At 41.7% G+C, this 18,498-nt stretch overlaps 1 protein-coding gene across 1 annotated transcript in view; it reads right to left on the bottom strand.

Moving 5' to 3' along the window:
- The window catches only part of myo6a (myosin VIa), a 135,504-nt gene that overhangs the window by 107,825 nt on the left and 9,181 nt on the right, over positions 1–18,498 (bottom strand). The window contains exons 2-5 of the mRNA XM_032543620.1: positions 8,391–8,525; positions 2,883–2,952; positions 2,707–2,780; positions 137–283 (exon numbers count right to left, since the gene is read on the bottom strand). Of these exons, the coding sequence (XP_032399511.1) occupies positions 137–283; positions 2,707–2,780; positions 2,883–2,952; positions 8,391–8,507 (408 nt within the window). The 5' untranslated portion in view covers positions 8,508–8,525. The remainder of the gene's footprint in view (positions 1–136; positions 284–2,706; positions 2,781–2,882; positions 2,953–8,390; positions 8,526–18,498) is intronic.

The following is an 18,498-nucleotide window of genomic DNA, read 5'->3' as shown; positions in this document are numbered from 1 at the left end:
CTGCGTTTCTTTCACATTTACTTTTTCTAACTGCTGAGATGTTAACATGTATTTTATACTGTATCTCATATTTGTTTTAATATTTCCACAACTCACTTTGAGCTGCATCACTTTACATTTGTGCGTGCGTGCATGCGTTTTGTGCTGACTCACCGATGGCGTAGACGTGCGGCGGCAGCGTGCCCAGCGAGCGGCCCCGGTACTGGCTGATGGTCTCTGGCGAGTAAAGCTTTGGGATGTCATAGTACGGGTTCACCGCGATCAGGATGTTGGCTACAAACGTCTGGGCGAAGAAGAGGAGGAAAATCAGCGAGGAACACCACACATCATTCAGAGGATGAAGCTCACAGAAGCTATCCTCCTTTTTAATGCACATGTCTAATCCGCCCACTCGCAAATTTCTAACCAGCCAGCATATCAATGTAGGTTCACAATGGATTTATTCACCCGGTGCAACAAACTTTGTCAAACTCCTGCTTTCAGTACTTACAGACAGTAAGAGCTGTTGATTTGGATTTGTGTAATGTTTGTAAAAGTTCTACTGAGCATCTGAAAAATCTGTTTAACTAATGTAAATAAGCAATCAATAAATCTATAAAGATGACATTAAAAAGTTGGAGAAGTTCCTTCTTCAGCCAGTAGATGTCAGCGTGCACTGAGTCTGACAGCTAACAACTCAGTGAGTGAGTGAGTGAGTGAGTGAGTGAGTGAGTGAGTGAGTGAGTGAGTGAGTGAGTGAGTGAGTGAGTGAGTGTTAATGTGCGCTCTTGTACGCTCTTGTACTTCTGTATTTTGAGGACCGATTTGAGTTTCAAACCGTGAGAATGTTTTCAGAAAGTTGGAACATTTTAGTAAAGTGAGGACATTTTTAGAAAGCCAGGACATTTGTGGAGTTTTTCTCTTGAAGAGCTCTTGGGGACTGTGTAAATTATAAAGAAGTGTCCTTACATAACCTCTTATACTATGTTGTATTTGTTTAACATTTCTATAACTCACTTTGAGCTGCATCACATTACATTGAAAGTCAAAGTTATTAGAGTGATATTACGCAAAGTGTGTGTGAAAGAGACGTGTGTCTGCAAGTGAAAGTGATAAAAGGTGAGTGTGCATTTAGGCGTTTGCATCATAGACTGTAAAAATAGGGTTTGCATGTAAGTACCTGTGTGTGTGTGTGTGTGTGGTTGTGTGTGTGTGTGTGTTCATCTGATCTTATCTTATTAAAACGTTAGCCAAGGCTAAAAATGATCCTGCAGTTTGTGTGTGTGTGCGTTCTACTCAAAGGTGCCACAGGCCGGTTAAAACATCTAGATATGTTGTTGTCTGATTGACAACAGGTTTCCTTCGTCAGTGAATAACATGTTACGTCACCTCGTTCTGAGTTTTGTTTGAGAAGCCTGTGTCTCTCATGTCATCACTGTTTTCGTGTGCTTTCAGAGTTCTACTTGACTGTGCACCGCAGGAAATATTTTGTACCCGCAGGATAAAAAGGGCTTAGGGGATTCTGGAAATCACTTTCAACCTTTGTCAAATGTTCTTTCATGGGTCTCAATCCTTTAATTCTATTTATTTTTCAACAGAAGCAGTTCTTTTGTCATGAATCTAAAGATGATGAGACATTTGATCCATAATGATTTCAACTTTAAAAGCTTCAGCGACATTGAAAATATTCAGCTATAAATAACTAGCCCGCTCCTACCAGACTCTGGTCCATTAGCCTGGTCTACCAGACTCTGGTCCATTAGCCTGGTCCTACCAGACTCTGGTCCATTGGCCTGGTCTACCAGACTCTGGTCCATTAGCCTGGTCTACCAGACTCTGGTCCATTAGCCTGGTCTACCAGACTCTGGTCCATTAGCCTGGTCTACCAGACTGGTCCATTAGCCTGGTCCTACCAGACTCTGGTCCATTAGCCTGGTCCTACCAGACTCTGGTACACTAGCCTGGTCCTACCAGTCTCTGGTCCATTAGCCTGGTCCTACCGGACTCTGGTCCATTAGCCTGGTCCTACCGGACTCTGGTCCATTAGCCTGGTCCTACCGGACTCTGGTCCATTAGCCTGGTCCTACCAGACTCTGGTACACTAGCCTGGTCCTACCAGTTTCTGGTCCATTAGCCTGGTCCTACCGGACTCTGGTCCATTAGCCTGGTCCTACCGGGCTCTGGTCCATTAGCCTGGTCCTACCGGACTCTGGTCCATTAGCCTGGTCCTACCGGACTCTGGTCCATTAGCCTGGTCCTACCGGACTCTGGTCCATTAGCCTGGTCCTACCAGACTTCGGTCCATTAGCCTGGTCCTACCAAACTCTGGTCCACTAGCCTGGTCCTACCAGACTCTGGTACACTAGCCTGGTCCTACCAGACTCTGGTCCATTAGCCTGGTCCTCTGTTGAAGTTTAAAACTATTGGATCTGCCCAGACCCACTCTGGATCTGCCATAACAAATCGGTAACCTTTGGTCGTGACGTCGGCTTGGCATTGCTAGCATTAGCCTTAGCTAACTCCTTCACCGCTAATGGAGCGAGCTGGAAAATCTAACTTTTCCCGAGCCCCGTGGGGAGGAGGGCCACAACATCACGGCCACCAACAGAACTCAGCAAAGACTGTTGTGAAAGAAATAGAAAATTGAGTGGAAGTCCATAAGAGGTCTGATAAGAGGTCTGAGCCAGGCTAATAAAGACTAGCCTCACTTATTATGTCAATACTCACATAAATCTTGTCTTTGCTGTATCTCACGCGAACGTTGTTGAGCAGCGTGGCTTCGTTCAAGTACATCAGAGAACCTGAGAGACACAGAGAGGACATTACACATTAAAGTCTCCGGAACAATAAAGGCCAGTCATTGTCTTTCATGAGCAGAAATGAGGCAAAAACACCAAACTTACAGTTGTCCTCCACATGTTTGTTGACGTCATCCTCAGCGGGGAAGACTTGGTTGATAGCAGCCAAAAATGTCTGCAAAAAAAGGGACAAAAGAAAAATGAAGGAAATGCAAAGATTTTGAATTATGCAGCCAAAAACCTCACGCAAGTGCAACACCACAAAGACAGAATTGAGTCTGTGATATTCTGGAATAAAGGCCAGTGTTTCCTCTAGGTTGATTTTGGGTTAGCTCCACCAAAAACGTCACCGCGGTGGGTCCGTTCTGATTGGACAACGGTCAACTTGGTCAAGTTCTGTCAGCTCATCGTCCTGATATCAAACATCAGGAAACATTCAAACGGTAAGTGAGTCCGTGTAATACAATATAAATTGGAAATAGTCTATAGATGTAGTTATTTGGGTTCTGGTTTACTTATGAAGAATCATGTTGTTGATGTTATGTACCCTATAATTCCTAAAAGAATACAGTTTAATAACAACTGAAAATATGCCTCATTGTGTGTGAATGGAGGTGAATAAATATATTCAGCGGGGGTGGGGGTGGGTGGGTGTTGTTTGAACAGACCTGCCCCCACTTAAGGAAACACTGAAGTCCAATAACTACCCATGGATTTCATTAGTTATTAGGACGAGTCTATTTAGGGTTTATTTACGGACATAGACTTTCTTATCAAAGTATATACTGTTAATCAAACCACAGCAGCAAAGGAAACATGAATGTTCAAGACTTTCTTTTTTGTATTTTGAGAAACAAAACCATGAAATGATGCAGTTATGAATATTTAACACATCATATGACATCTCTTTGATTCAACACTGGGTCAAGTTTCCTTTAACTGCTCTGTGAAAAAAAATGGCCGATGGCTTTCCTGCTACTGGATCGCACCTGACTGGTAGCGATTATTTCTTTTTAGTTTTTTACATTTTCTACCTACTGTGATGTCATCTTGGTAGTTTCTATATTTGTTGACAGTTGAATGACAAACTCATTTTGCAACACAATCACAGAAAGGTTTTGACTCTTCAAGTTTTTGGCCAATCCATGTCTTTTTGTTAATGTATTCATCCAGAGGGATAAATATAGCAGTTGAAGGCTTGATGAATAATTTGGAGGAAGGAGGTACTGTAACAGGAGGCTGGACGGAGAGACACAGCTGACCCTCATACGGTATCAAAGTAGCTTTCTCTAAATATATAAACACAATGAGAGTTTTGATAAATAATCACCAATAATGTGGATCCAATGACTAAGTGGTTAAAGGCAGCTAGAACAGTCTGGTATATATATATATATATATATATATATATATATATATATATATATATATATATATATATATATATATATATATACATAAAATGCAGTGTGGTACATTGGGAACGAAGGTCAGATATTATATTGCATAAAACTCTAAAAATGGCATAGCAACCTGGGCTTTAAAAATATATATAAAATAAAAATGTAAAAGTCAAGCATCGTGACCTTTCGAGGATTTGGAGAATGGTGACACACCCTAATGCTAACAGCATTACTAATGCAATCTGACACCTAACCTGGTAGCAAAAAACATCCCTGTCTCCTTTATGCAAGTTACTAAAAGCTTCTTTAATTTGGTGATCCCTGGCGTTACAAAGTCTTGCTTTATTAAATCAAAAAGATTTCCCTTAAAAAGGTCCCATTCCATGAAAATTCCACTGTATGAGGTTTTTTAACATTAATATGAGTTCCCCCAGCCTGCCTATGGTCCCCCAGTGGCTAGAAATGGTGATAGGTGTAAACCGAGTCCTGGGTATCCTGCTCTGCCTTTGAGAAAATTAAAGCTCAGATGGGCCAATCTGGAAACTTGCCCCTTATGAGGTCATAAGGAGCAAGGTTACCTCCCCTTTCTCTGCTTTGCCCGCCCAGAGAATTTGTCCCATGAGAGAGAGACATCATGGCTTTCAAATGAGCAAAGTGGCAGTTGGTCAAGGGCACACCCCCCAGCCTCCACCTTGCCCCCCCCTCTCTCCTCCTCAAAAGCTACAGACTCAGAAATGGCACATCCTAAGGAAAGCTCATTGTGGGACTGGCTCTAGTGGCTGGAATACTGCTACAAGGCTGAATTTTGGGAAAGAGACTTCAGATACAGTATTAGGGGACCACTAAGGTCTATATAAAAGAGACTTCAGATACAGTATTAGGGGACCACTAAGGTCTATATGAAAGAGACTTCAGATACAGTATTAGGGGACCACTAAGGTCTATATAAAGAGACCTCAGATACAGTATTAGGGGACCACTAAGGTCTATGTAAAAGAAACTTCAGATGCAGTATTAGGGGACCACTAAGGTCTATATAAAAGAGACTTCAGATACAGTATTAGGGACCACTAAGGTCTATATAAAAGAGAATTCAGATACAGTACTAGGGGACCACTAAGGTCTATATAAAAGAGACTTCAGATACAGTATTAGGGGACCACTAAGGTCTATATAAAAGAGACTTCAGATACAGTATTAGGGGACCACTAAGGTCTATATAAAGAGACCTCAGATACAGTATTAAGGGACCACTAAGGTCTATGTAAAAGAAACTTCAGATACAGTATTAGGGGACCACTAAGGTCTATATAAAAGAGAATTCAGATACAGTACTAGGGGACCACTGAGGTCTATATAAAAAGACTTCAGATACAGTATTAGGGACCACTAAGGTCTATATAAAAGAGACTTCAGATACAGTATTAGGGGACCACTAAGGTCTATATAAAGAGACCTCAGATACAGTATTAAGGGACCACTAAGGTCTATGTAAAAGAAACTTCAGATACAGTATTAGGGGACCACTAAGGTCTATGTAAAAGAGACTTCAGATGCAGTATTAGGGGACCACTAAGTTCTATATAAAAGAGAATTCAGATACAGTACTAGGGGACCACTGAGGTCTATATAAAAAGACTTCAGATACAGTACTAGGGGACCACTAAGGTCTATGTAAAAGAAACTACAGATACAGTATTAGGGGACCACAAGGCCTAAAAGCATCCAAAGAGCACTATGTCATGGGACCTTTAAATGCCTGTAATACAATTCTTCCTTCAAGTCTCTAAACTACAGATAACTTAGCATATCCAGTGTACAGTAATAATAATTGAGCCTCTTCTCCTCACCAACACTAAGCAGATCAAACACACACTCCACAGGGCAAAGAGTCATCCACTGTGACTGATGGTATGACAGCGTATCATGCTCCCTGCCCTCTTCCTGACGTGCATCGCGGGAGGTCTGCCAGCAAGTGAACGCATCGTCAGACACTGGCACAAAGTGGCTGCAGCGGGACAGACCGGGACATTGTTCCCACTCTGTTACAGGCCTCGGAGTCGGCTGCAGCCCGGAAACCCTCGGACACACAAACTCACAACAGATCTGAGGAGCGCGAGTGTCCGTGCTCCCAAAGCAATATGACACAGATCTGGGGTTTCTTTAAGAAGTGGAAACAAAAAGAAACCTTGTAACGCAGGCAATGTACTGCATTCTAACTAAGCTTCAGCTTAAAGAAAGAAATTAAGGTCGGAGCGGCTTGAATTTTAACCCGCAGACAGTTAACTGATTTTAATATTAACTTGTGAGCTCAATGTAAGGATGACAACTGGAGAGAAGGCTAAATAAACCTGCACTTGATTATATTGAAGTCAAAGGTTTAAGGCTCCTACAGCACCATGAACATTTGATTTATGTGTGCAAGGGTCAATTAGTGAGCACAAGTTATTAACTTCGAAGCAGCATAAAATCTATTTTAACTGAATCAAAGCCGGGAGAACAAGCAACTGACTGATCCCAGCAACCTTTCATGCTACAGAGGAAGACCCCGTTTCCCAGTCTCAAGGAGGGAATGCTGCGCTGTTACTCCGCCTTGGTGTTCTCAAAAGGTACGAACAGCGAATGGTTTCCGGGTTCATTCAGACCAGACCAAGCAACGGTGGGAGTGTCTCTGAATGGTCCATTTGTGTGACATCTTGCTATGTTATTTAACCCCCAATGTAGCACAAGTAGACTCTATATTTCACACTTACTGTTTTCTGTCAGATCGTTCATACATCTCAACATTTTCGCAATGCGTGTTTTACACGAGTTTTACCAACAAAAGAGGAAAAACTGTTTAACTTTAAATGGTCCCAAAAGGATGGACACCACACACACACACCCAGACACATAGATACAGACACACAAAAAGAGACACACCCACACACACACCCACACCCACACACACACACGATCCTGAGATCCCATTAAGCGTATGTTCTCATTAAGCGCTGACCATCTTGTGTTTTATGTGCTGACAGCACACAGAATTAGCGAGAGGCCTCTTTTAAAGCACTCCATCACAGAGGCCTTGTGGGAAAAAGATTAGCGAGACGGAAACCACTCTTTATGTGTTATCACGGCGACGGGCTCTTTAAGTGACATTGAAAGCTTGGCTGGAAGGCGATATGGCACCTGATCCAGCCGAAAAGTGAATTAAGGGCGGACAGGGAGAAATCAAGGGTAGCCTGTTTGTCTTGCTGTGAAGAGCCACTTGACTTCAGATGATCTGAGATGATCTGATTCATTTTGCACTTGAGCGCGCTCCACCTGCGGGCTTGTAAAGCTGCAGGGTCTGGGGATGAATCATTGAATGATACTTTATTGCTTCCAGAGCTGCGGCTCCTTCCACGTGAGGTGAAGTGACATGTTTAATCATTAACACGCGGCCGAAAAAGCATTCAGGAAACTAAAAGCTCTGAGAGATCCAGGAAGATGAGACTTTTTCCGGGGCTTTTTAAGCTCTTTGATGTGCTTATGAAACCCTTGCATGATGGGTATATTTAGATTTCCACCTTAAAAAGACTACTTTATTTAAAAGCATCTAAATCAAAGCAGCGATATCGTCTTTTGTTAACCCAACACATTCTTCTTCAATGTCAAAACCCCCACATTACCCACAATGCAACTGACTGCCAGAAGGGGTTTTGCAACAACAGTTTAAAGGTCCCATGAAACGGTGAGCTTTTACATAGAACTTAGTGGTCCCCTAATACTGTATCTGAAGTCTCTTTATATAGACCCCAGTGGTCCCCTAATACTGTATCTGAAGTCTCTTTATATAGACCCCAGTGGTCTCCTAATACTGTATCTGAAGTCTCTTTATATAGACCCCAGTGGTCCCCTAATACTGTATCTGAGGTCTCTTTATATAGACCTTAGTGGTCCCTAATACTGTATCTGAAGTCTCTTTATATAGACCCCAGTGGTCCCCTAATACTGTATCTGAGGTCTCTTGATATAGACCTTAGTGGTCCCCTAATACTGTATCTGAGGTCTTCTGAAGTCAGCATTGTAATGCCAACGTAGCAAACTGTCAGCCAAAATGCCAGTAGTCAGGTATGAAGCTGAAACGTTTGTTAAAAAGGCCAAAACCCATTTGGGAAAAGTTCGAAAAAAGTGTGTATTGGGACCAGCTGTTGTTTCTGTCGGTCCAGAGCTGGCTCACCTTTCCTTTCTGTTTGAGAGGTTCGATGGTGAGGCTGTCGGACCCGATGTCCACTATAGTTCCCAGCTGGAACCCGTCCGCTGGGTGGGGCGCCCACACCGGCTTCCCGTCCTCCATCGCACCGCTCTGAGCACTCTGGAAAACATGACACGCACAACAGTCAGACGTGGTCTTTCTCCGGCCTGTAACCTACAATGTTTCTTTACATCGACATTAAAGGTCAGATGATTCATGAGTTGTACTTTACAGCATTAAAAAGGTGCATTATGAGTTCCTGCATGGTTTCAGCAAGACTTCATATTTTTCTCAAATCATAGGCATCTGTCCTTGATCCGCTAGCTGCCTGCCCCTGAATACACTGTGAAAAAGGTCCGGAATCAGGAGACAACACAGGGGCGTGAACGACAAACACTAGAGGCACAGGATAGGCACCAAAATCCCCAACAGCCAATCAACAACAAGATGGTTGGAGCAGGGGGCGGGGGTTAGTGACAGTTAGATTGGCCGGCTACCTCTCTACCGCTGAGCCTAAGCCGCCCCATGTAAACAAAAGGACAATAAAAAATATGATATTCAAACTTTTGACTGCTTTCTTTAATAACTACATAATAATACTTGTACTTTTACTTTCAGTACTTGAGTGGTACATTTTAAAATAAACTACTTGCAATACTTAACTTCAAAAAATGTTGAATACTTCAGTACTTCCACTTAAGTGTGGCACTTAAACATCACTTCAACTTTTACTCAAGTCACTTTTTTGATAGAGCACGTGTACTTTTACTCAAGTCTGGGCCTCTAGTACTGTGTTAGTTATGTGGTTGCTTTCGTTTACAGATGAATTATTGGAAATCTGAAAACGGGAGCGGTAGTTCAACTGTGGACTGAACAAGAACTGCATCGACTCACACACACACGTGTACTGGTTGAGCTGTCTGGGGCTTTGTGGCGGCCAACAAACGTATTACAGTGTTATTGAGTCAAACCAGCAGCTGATCGTGTTACTGTGGCAGCCGTTTCCCCCGGGGACTAGCTCTGATACTCAGCCCAGGCTGATGTAAAAAACAGCTCAGGTCACGCACCCCAGCTGGGTTGTTCTCCCATTAACTCAAGAGCAAAACTGTAAATTAAATTAATTAAGTTGTGGAAAAGTACAACATATTTCTTGCCCCCCCCCCCCTCCTCCTCCTCCTCCTCCCCCCTCAAAAGCTTCAGACTCAGAAATGGCACATACTACGGAAAGCTCATTGTAGGACTGGCTCAAGTGGCTGGAATTCTGCACCAAGGCTGAATTTTGGGAAAGAGACTTCAGATACAGTATTGGGTACCACTAAGGTCTATATAAAAGAGACTTCAGATACAGTATTAGGGGACCACTAAGGTCTATATAAAAGAGACTTCAGATACAGTATTAGGGGACCACTAAGGTCTATATAAAAAGAGACTTCAGATACAGTATTAGGGGATCACTAAGGTCTATATAAAAAGAGACTTCAGATACAGTATTAGGGGTCCACTGAGGTTTCTATAAAAAGAGACTTCAGATACAGTATTAGGGGTCCACTGAGGTTTCTATAAAAGAGACTTCAGATACTGTATTAGGGGACCACTAAAACTTAATAATGTGGCTCTTGCTGGCCCGCCAGGATTTTGAATGAGCGACCAGAGGTCGTGCACCACTAGATTTTTTCTAAGCGTCACGCAACAAAAGCGGAAACAGGAGGCATCAATTTGTTCAATAAAAGAATGATTTCCTTTCATTTGTTGTAAATTAAACAAGCGGTTTGTTAAAGATGACTTAAATCAGCAGAACTGCAAAACTGAGAACCCTTTATCGGTTTATTAGGGCTGTAACAAAACGCCAAATCACCATCTTTGTTTCTACTTATTGGGATGATATACTAAAAACCAGACTCTAAACATACAGTATGCGTTAATGTAACCAGAGTAGCCGACTGTAACTTTATTACTTCCCACAAGCCTAAACAGTAGCAGCCGGAGGGACAGCTGACCACAAACTACCACCATGTGTGTGAGAAAACTGGAAAAACAAGCAACCAAACACCCCCCCCCCCAAACTGAACCCTGTGTGTTTACATGCACACAGCTCAGAGATCGTCCTTTGTTCAGGATGAACTGTGAGGGGAAATTAGTGCGCCGGATGATTCAGAGTCCTCATATAATGATCACCAAACCCAGGAGACACACATTCAGTGCGGTTAACAGTGTTCCATCAGTGTCTAAAAGTATCGGTGATCTGTGGTTAAGAGAGAGCTTTAAGCATCAATCCAATCCAAAGAAACTAGTTCAATGTCAGCTGGGAGCATCCTGACACTGTTCATATGAATATTTTAATTTGTTGTTAGGAACAACCCCTCGAGATGTATCATCTCACTTGCGAATGAGCCAAAGTCGTTAATAAAAGGCACATTTATGTGCATTACAGGTAGCGTTGCGTTCACCTGGGATGACTATCACCAGTTTAAAATTATTTTAGACCTAGAACACAATACTTAATGTTAAGATTTTCTGACATTACATCGGAAAAACATCTCAATTTAACACTGCCGCTAAATTCATCCCTCCAAAAGTCAGTCCAGATGGTCTGAAGAAGCTAATTCAGAAACAGCTAAGAAGAAGCCTTGACTCCTCATCACATTAATGTTTTTATATAAACTCCATTTGCAGCCAATGCCTTATATATTAAAACCCTACTCCACAGCTAACGCGTATCGTGCTGTTAGCATTATTTCCATTAGCATCCTCAGTCAGGTGAGAAATTAAAGACACAGACAGAGAAGAGAATATCTGAGTGTTACCGGTCCAGTAGACACAGAAGCTTTGTGCTAAATTGGTTTTTTTGCGCGTTAATCTGAGGAAGAAAATGCAAATAAATTGGGTTGGATAAGTTCTTCTTCCTTTTAAAAACAGCCACACTGTGCATTTGAAACAACAAGAGGAGGGAGCTTTATTTCACCTTTTTCACTTCAACACAGGGCTACTTATTGATCATTACTCTATCAGCCCTTGGAGGCCAGCCTCTCCCGCCTTTAACTAACTAAAACTCAAATGAAATAACAAATGTGAACACCTAATTACACGTCAAGTTCTATTTTGTGTGATCAACAGTCAAAACCCATAAATGATTTCAATTTGTTATTACATAAGACAACAAAAACCAGCAATTTCTCACAACTGAGAAGCTGGAAGCAGAGAATAATTGGTATTTTTTATTGGCTCTAGATCGGGAAATACCTAATATTGGCAGATATTATCAGCCCACTGATATATGGGTCGGGCTCTATTCACAAGTCCTTTATTAGGTTAGTTATAACCACAAAGGACGACAAGAATAGGACTGTCCTTGATTAAAGAAATTCTTGGCTTTGATGTTTAAAATCGGTGAACTTGCTCCTTTAAAGGTTGATCCAGTTTAAGAGTTCCAAGGGAGAAAATCCTCTAAAAGCAGAGGATGTATTAAAGCTGAGAGCATGATGAAAACAAACTGTGTTTGTGGCGATGCGAGAGCTGCAGCAGCTGTTACTTTGTGTGTGTTCGAGAGGACGACACATTTCGCGGCGAGAGAGGAAGTCGCCCCTAGAGTTGGCCCGCGGGTTCAGTGTGCCGAGCCGTGCCGTCCCACTCTCTCTCTCCGCTGACAGACAGACGGCCGATTGTTGGATCTGTGTCGTCGCTCACTGAGCGCTCGCTGTCACACGCTCACGTGGCCGACAGAGAGCCTCTGATGTGTTCAGGGACACAAACCCCTGAGGGCAGATGGACAATAACCAAGTTCACTGAGACGCGAGTCTGAAAGCCTGTCATTAAATTAAACTGCACGGGTTACTTTTTCAGTTGAGACCTTTTGTTTCTACACTAGAACAAGTTGTGAAAAATTCATCCGAGTCCGGACTCGGACTTGCCAAATAGTCTAGTTGGTCTCAACCGAATCCAGCACTATGTGGTTATGTTCCAAAGTAACTTCCTCCTTCAAAACAAAACCACTGATGAAGCGCGCTTGTTCCGAAAACAGGTTTAAGTTTAATTCAAAAGTTTTACTTAATTGTCTAAAAAGAACGTCTACTACTACAAAAACAATACAAAACACAAAATACTCAAAGACAAAACACCACGTGTAATTAGGGCTGCATAATATATGTATAGATTTTTTTGAGTTAGTTGAAAGAAAATATTGGTAGAAAACGGCACTGTAAAATTGAACTGTTATTCTTTTTCAGCTATGCCTTTTATATTCAATTCAATGTTCAATAAAAAAATTTTGGAAATGATTTCCTTTCGTCGGTTTTAAATTCAACAAGAAATTTGTTAACCCTTGTGTTGTCTTCCCGACAAAATTGAAAATCAAGACTTTTGTTGAGGGCTTTTTTATCAATATTTTTAACTTTTTCTTAGGTTTTTGTCCCTTTTTTCAACATTTTTTACGTTTTTTTTCCGATGTTTGTTACTTTTTTGGACATTTTCAACACTACGTAACACTAACTTATTAACTTTAATTTTACAGTTATTTTGGGAATTTATGTTCAATGAACCTCATTTATAGGAAATTAAACCTAATGTTTGAGTTAGAAAAGCAGAAACTAGGAATTATTTAGACTAAGATTAAAGGAATGGATGTTGATGGATAATCACAGACCGGAATACTTTTTTAGTCAAATGCTATAAAACTGAATAACACCCCAAAATGAATGAAAGTAGAGATTTGTACTTGCCAAAGAGCGTTGAGTGGAATTAATCATGTTATTTTGGGGAATTACAACTGGGTAGTTAAAAAGAAAATTAATATGGGAAAACAGGTCAATTTGACCCGAGGACGACATGAGGGTTAAATAAACAGTTTAATCAGTTCTGCTGCTTTCGGTATTCAGTTCTGCTAAAATAATAGTTTATTTACAGAGTTTATTTACATTAAGTAGTATCGTTGTCACGATATTCAGCAGTGTTATCAATATCGCATATTTCTCTCATATCGTGCAGCCCTATGCGTAATAAACTGATACCAGCCTGTTCACACACGCATATCCACATATCTGATTTGAAGTCGTTAGATATCTGACTCTTCCAGCTTGTGTCACGTTATCTGCCTCGCTGGAGGGTAATGAGCACGCTGCTTGGCATTTATCATTTATTCTCTAATTATGCAGATCGTTCTGTCTCGTCTGTGCCTGTGATGGGGCTGATCAACTTTGTACAACTGATGTCGGTTATCTTTAAACAAGCCGGGATGTGATGATGATGATGATGGGGTTTTCTGTTAACGAGCCTCATGCTTCCTCCTTCGGCTCCCACTCACGGCGCCGTGACATTTCAGGAAAAGGCAAAGTGGGGGTAGAGGAAAAGAGCAAAATCCAACTGTGTACTGTAGTCTATAACATGTCAAAATCTTCTCCTAAATCAGGATGTTGGGTCATAAAACACAGCGCTTTTAAGCTGCGAAACCGAGTTTGCTTCCCGGGGAAAACAAATAACTTTCACCCAGGAAACGCATGTTCATTCTTTTTCCTAAACTTAACCAGTCTCGTCCTGTCTATACTGGTATATCACATCGCACTTTTCGGCTCTTTTTGCACTTCTGCCTGGAAGCAAACTGCATTTAGTTGTCTTTGTACTTTTTACTAATCTGCACAATGACAATAAAGTTGAATCTAATCGTTTTGGTGCCTAAACTTAACTGTCGTTGCCGTATGACGCTAGGGTCAGGGACCAAACTTAGATACTTTTGAGTAGAAATGGTCCGATACCATTTTTTGCTTCTCGATATCAATTCTGATACCTGATCTTGCGTGTCAGCCGATCCAAAGTACCGATTCGATACCAGTGTGTCATATATTTTAATATGTTTTAACAGCTTACTATCCCTGTATGGATGTGATATGATTTCTATCATTCTTGTACGCCTTGGCTTGGGTTAAACCTTTAGTAAAACATGAACAAACGCAAGTAATTAACGCAATTTCTTATATTATCCAGTCAGTCATTATGGGAAAAGAACATTAAAAACTTTAAAGTAGATTTTCTTCAGGACAAAAGTACTGTGTGTGTCCTCAAATCGGTGCAGAAACTGCAGTACTTTCCAAAACTCATATGTCAGAACATCTCTACTTTTAGATACCGACCAAAATTGCCTCCAAAAGTATTGAGCGTCGGGAAATGCCTCGTCATTCAAAACCAATTGCCAATAGCTAAGTTAGAAAAATCACAATCTCGATTCACCCTGTTCACGATTTAATTATTTAATGAATTTGATTCTCATTTAATTTTACAAATCCAACCAGCATCAGTGAGCCAATAAGCACGCAGCATGCTTCCACCAAGATCTAATACTGTCTGTGATTGGCTGTCTAACATCAGACGTCGAGGAGGTTTCTGCTGTAAAGCATCACAACTCTGTTGTATTTAACTTTTTCTTTCTTTTCGTCGCTGAGGTCCGTGGTTACTTTCATAACTTCTCTGCAATGTCAGGACTGTTGTCATGAATGTTCCCAGATTCTTTGAAGCGGTTCACCGGCTCCAACCGCCGCCCCACCCACAGCAACAACTCACCACAGCAGGGTGTGTTAAAGGATCAGAAGATTAGCAGGTGATTCCTTTCAATGAGGCAGAAATCATTTTTACTCGCCCAACACACACACCCATGCACCCACACACCCATGTACACACAGACACAAACACACACACACACACACACAGACAGACAGACAGACACACAGAAACATGCACACATAGACAGACCAACACATACACTGAAGGAACACACACAAGCAAGCAAACACACACACACACACACACACACACAAAGAAGCAAAACACACACACACACACACACACACACCACACACACACACACACACACACACACCACACACACACACACCACACACACCACACACACACACACACAACACACACACACACACAAAGAAGCAAACACACACACACACACACACACACACACACAGACAAACAAACACATACACTGAAGTAAACACACACAAGCAAACACACACAAGCAAACACACACACACACGCAAACACACACACACACACACACAAAGAAGCAAACACAGACATGCACACACATACACATGCACACACAGAAGCAAACACACACACGCCACAGCAGGGTGTTTAAAGGATAAGAAGATTAGCAGGTGATTCCTTTCAATGAGGCAGAAATCATTCTTACTTGCCCAACACACACACACACACACACACAACACACACCACACACACACACACACACACACAACACACACACACACACAACACACACACACACACACACACACACACCACACAACACCACTCTAAATCACTCCCGCACGCACGCGCACACACACAATCAATCACTCACTCCCTCACGCACACAATTTTTGCCCCCAAAGAAAGTTTAAGATGAGCATTTAGAGTTATTGTTTTGTTGTTTTGCAGTGAAGTTAACCGTTCAAAATACCAATCAATCAATTGTGAAATCATCTTCTTTGGAATAAATTATTTGTCTTTCATAACCGATATTGACCTCACAGATCTACATGTCTTTGGTCTCTCAATCCACAGCTTCATTCATTTCTGATGATTTCAGCAAAGCTGAGGAATCTGCTGGAAGTGCTGATGTTTTAGAAACCTGTAGTAATCGAGTTTAAAGATTGACAAGAGTCATCCTCCTAGAGGCGAAGTCTAACACTAATAAAAGTGGGTCATAAGCAGCTAAAAAGAGTTGTACATTACACAAAGAGTCCTAAATCATTGTCCTCTGCGGCGTAGATTTGGAATAAAGTCGCGAGGAAGTGATAAAGTGTCAGATAAATCCCTGAGTGTGTGTGGTGTGTGTGTGTGTGTGGGGGGGGGGGGGTCAAAAGTCCCACTTCAAGTCTGAGAAACTGACAGTAAAACACGAGTCCTCCATTTCCTCCAGTGGTCAGGTTGCTGGGCAGGTTTCCAGGATCTCACCTGCAGCAGGGTGCCGGGGGCGTTGAGAACAAAGTCAATAATAAAAAGAGTATATAAACTGGTTCTCAGTGGGTGGAAGAAGTAGTTAGAGCAAATAATGAAGTAATAAAAGTAAAAGGAGCTATACCACAAATTTCAAACGATCCATTACAGGGTTTTCACTGCCACTGTAGGATTTAGCCAAATGGGACTAAAAGTCTTCTCTCAAATCTAACGGTTGTAGTTGAACTTGTTTAGAAAGTTTTGTCTTTGTGTTTTGTTGAGTGTTAGCTATTTATTCTCTGCTCTAGCTTTTCCAACATTTTAGACACAGATATTGGGATAATAATGCTCCGAAGTCAATATGGAGAAAATCAAATATCACAATATTTTTGACCAAATAACTCAATAGTGTTGACTAATGGTGCTGTCACAAAATATTCACAAAACAAGATTTTTTTAGTAACGTGTATATAATGACTAAGTGGGTAAAGGCCAATAATAGAACAGTTACAACTGTGCGGTAAGTTCAGAAAATGACATCCCTTTACTGTAATGCAGCCTTTAAAACCAGGAAAAGACAACACTCGTGCAATATTAGGATATTACGATATCCAAAACCTAAAACAATATCTTGTCACATATCACGATATTGATATAATATCAATATGTATTGCACAGCTCTACTCCGAAGTGATGTGAAATTGCATTTTATTATAAGAAAATGTCACAAACACATGTACTTGTCTTTCCACAAACCTAGGGCAAATACTGTATTACAAGTACAGGAAAACTGGAAAAACCAAAGACTTGTGATGCGGCTAACCAGGATACAAAGGCTAAGGGTAAACAAAAGTGGATTTGGATTACGAGACATGTCAAATAGCAAGTGACAGGTTGGATAGCCAACCCGATAATCGGCGGTCCGACAGTCTGGCGAGGTCGGTGACTCGAGCCTGTTGGGTGTGTTTGGTGCCGTCGTCAGTCGGAGGGCCCGTCGGCTTTAATTTCAGCCAATGAGACTGACTCGAAAGGCGGGCAGTCGGACTCAATGACCAATCTAATCGTTAAGAGTGTTAGCCCGGAAATGACGAGCGGGAAGAGAGTCTCTCAAAATATAACACATTTTTTAAACTGACGTTTGTTGATCTAAGAATGAAGACAGATCCAGCAGCTGCATGGCCTATTTCTCGCTTAAAATGTTTTCAGAAACACGTTTCGGCTAACTATTTCAGTAAAATACGAGGAGGAGAAGCCAGACCCACGTGACGCGTTCAAGTGAATTGTCTATGTAAGACACTGGAGCCTATAGCCTTTTTTGTTTGTCAACCTTTTTTTAAAAGTCGGTTCAGGCACCGTGTAGGCAATGGCACCGTTTCAAAGTATCGCTTTAGTACCTGTATCGGAAAAAAAACCCATAATATCCAACCCTAAATGGAAGTGGAAGACTTTGCAGCATCTTGAGTATCCTTTCTCTTCCTGAAATCAATTTGACAAGTGAAATACTGGAAGTGGCTCCTGCATTTCAGAAGCTAAATATAGTGATGGAGTGAGGAGTGAAAGTCTCCTGCGACCCTTATGTTTTCTCACGGGGTCACTTCCTCGCAGCAGATTATCAAACTGCCCTGAGAGACAGGGACATTATGCAGACGGCCTAAAAAAGAAAGACAGGAAGAGTCCCGGCGTCGGTCGCTCTGAGACATTGACGCCCCAGACAGACACAGCGAGGATCAAAAGGACCTAATCATGCAGCAATTTATCCCGCCAGAAGCATACACACATGATGTGTTTGCATGCTGCAAAGCAAATCAACCTGATTTCTCCTGAACATGTCCAGTGGGGAAGACAGTGTGCAGTTGCGTAACAAATCTCATAGCAACCGAGTGTGGAGAGCGGGCTGTTCACGAATATCTGCTCAGTATAAGAAGCAGGAAAGGAAAGGGAAGAGCCTGCTGTGATGTGATGGTCTGGACAAACATCCACCATATTATGTGGCCAATTCAAAGGTTGTGCCTAGAAGTAATCCAACCACGTTGACGGAATATTGTAGTCTGGAAGAAAACACTAGGGTGTTCTTACAGGTAAAAGGTCCTTTCGCACTGAGTCTGAAATGTACGTTTTTTTGTATCTCTTTTCCTACAAATATGTCACATACTGAAAC

The sequence above is a fragment of the Etheostoma spectabile genome, chromosome 18 (assembly GCF_008692095.1).
Source record: "Etheostoma spectabile isolate EspeVRDwgs_2016 chromosome 18, UIUC_Espe_1.0, whole genome shotgun sequence".
Lineage (NCBI taxonomy): Eukaryota > Metazoa > Chordata > Actinopteri > Perciformes > Percidae > Etheostoma > Etheostoma spectabile.
The sequence above is the reverse complement of the archived record's forward strand: the minus strand, read 5'-3'. Positions and strand labels throughout refer to the sequence as shown.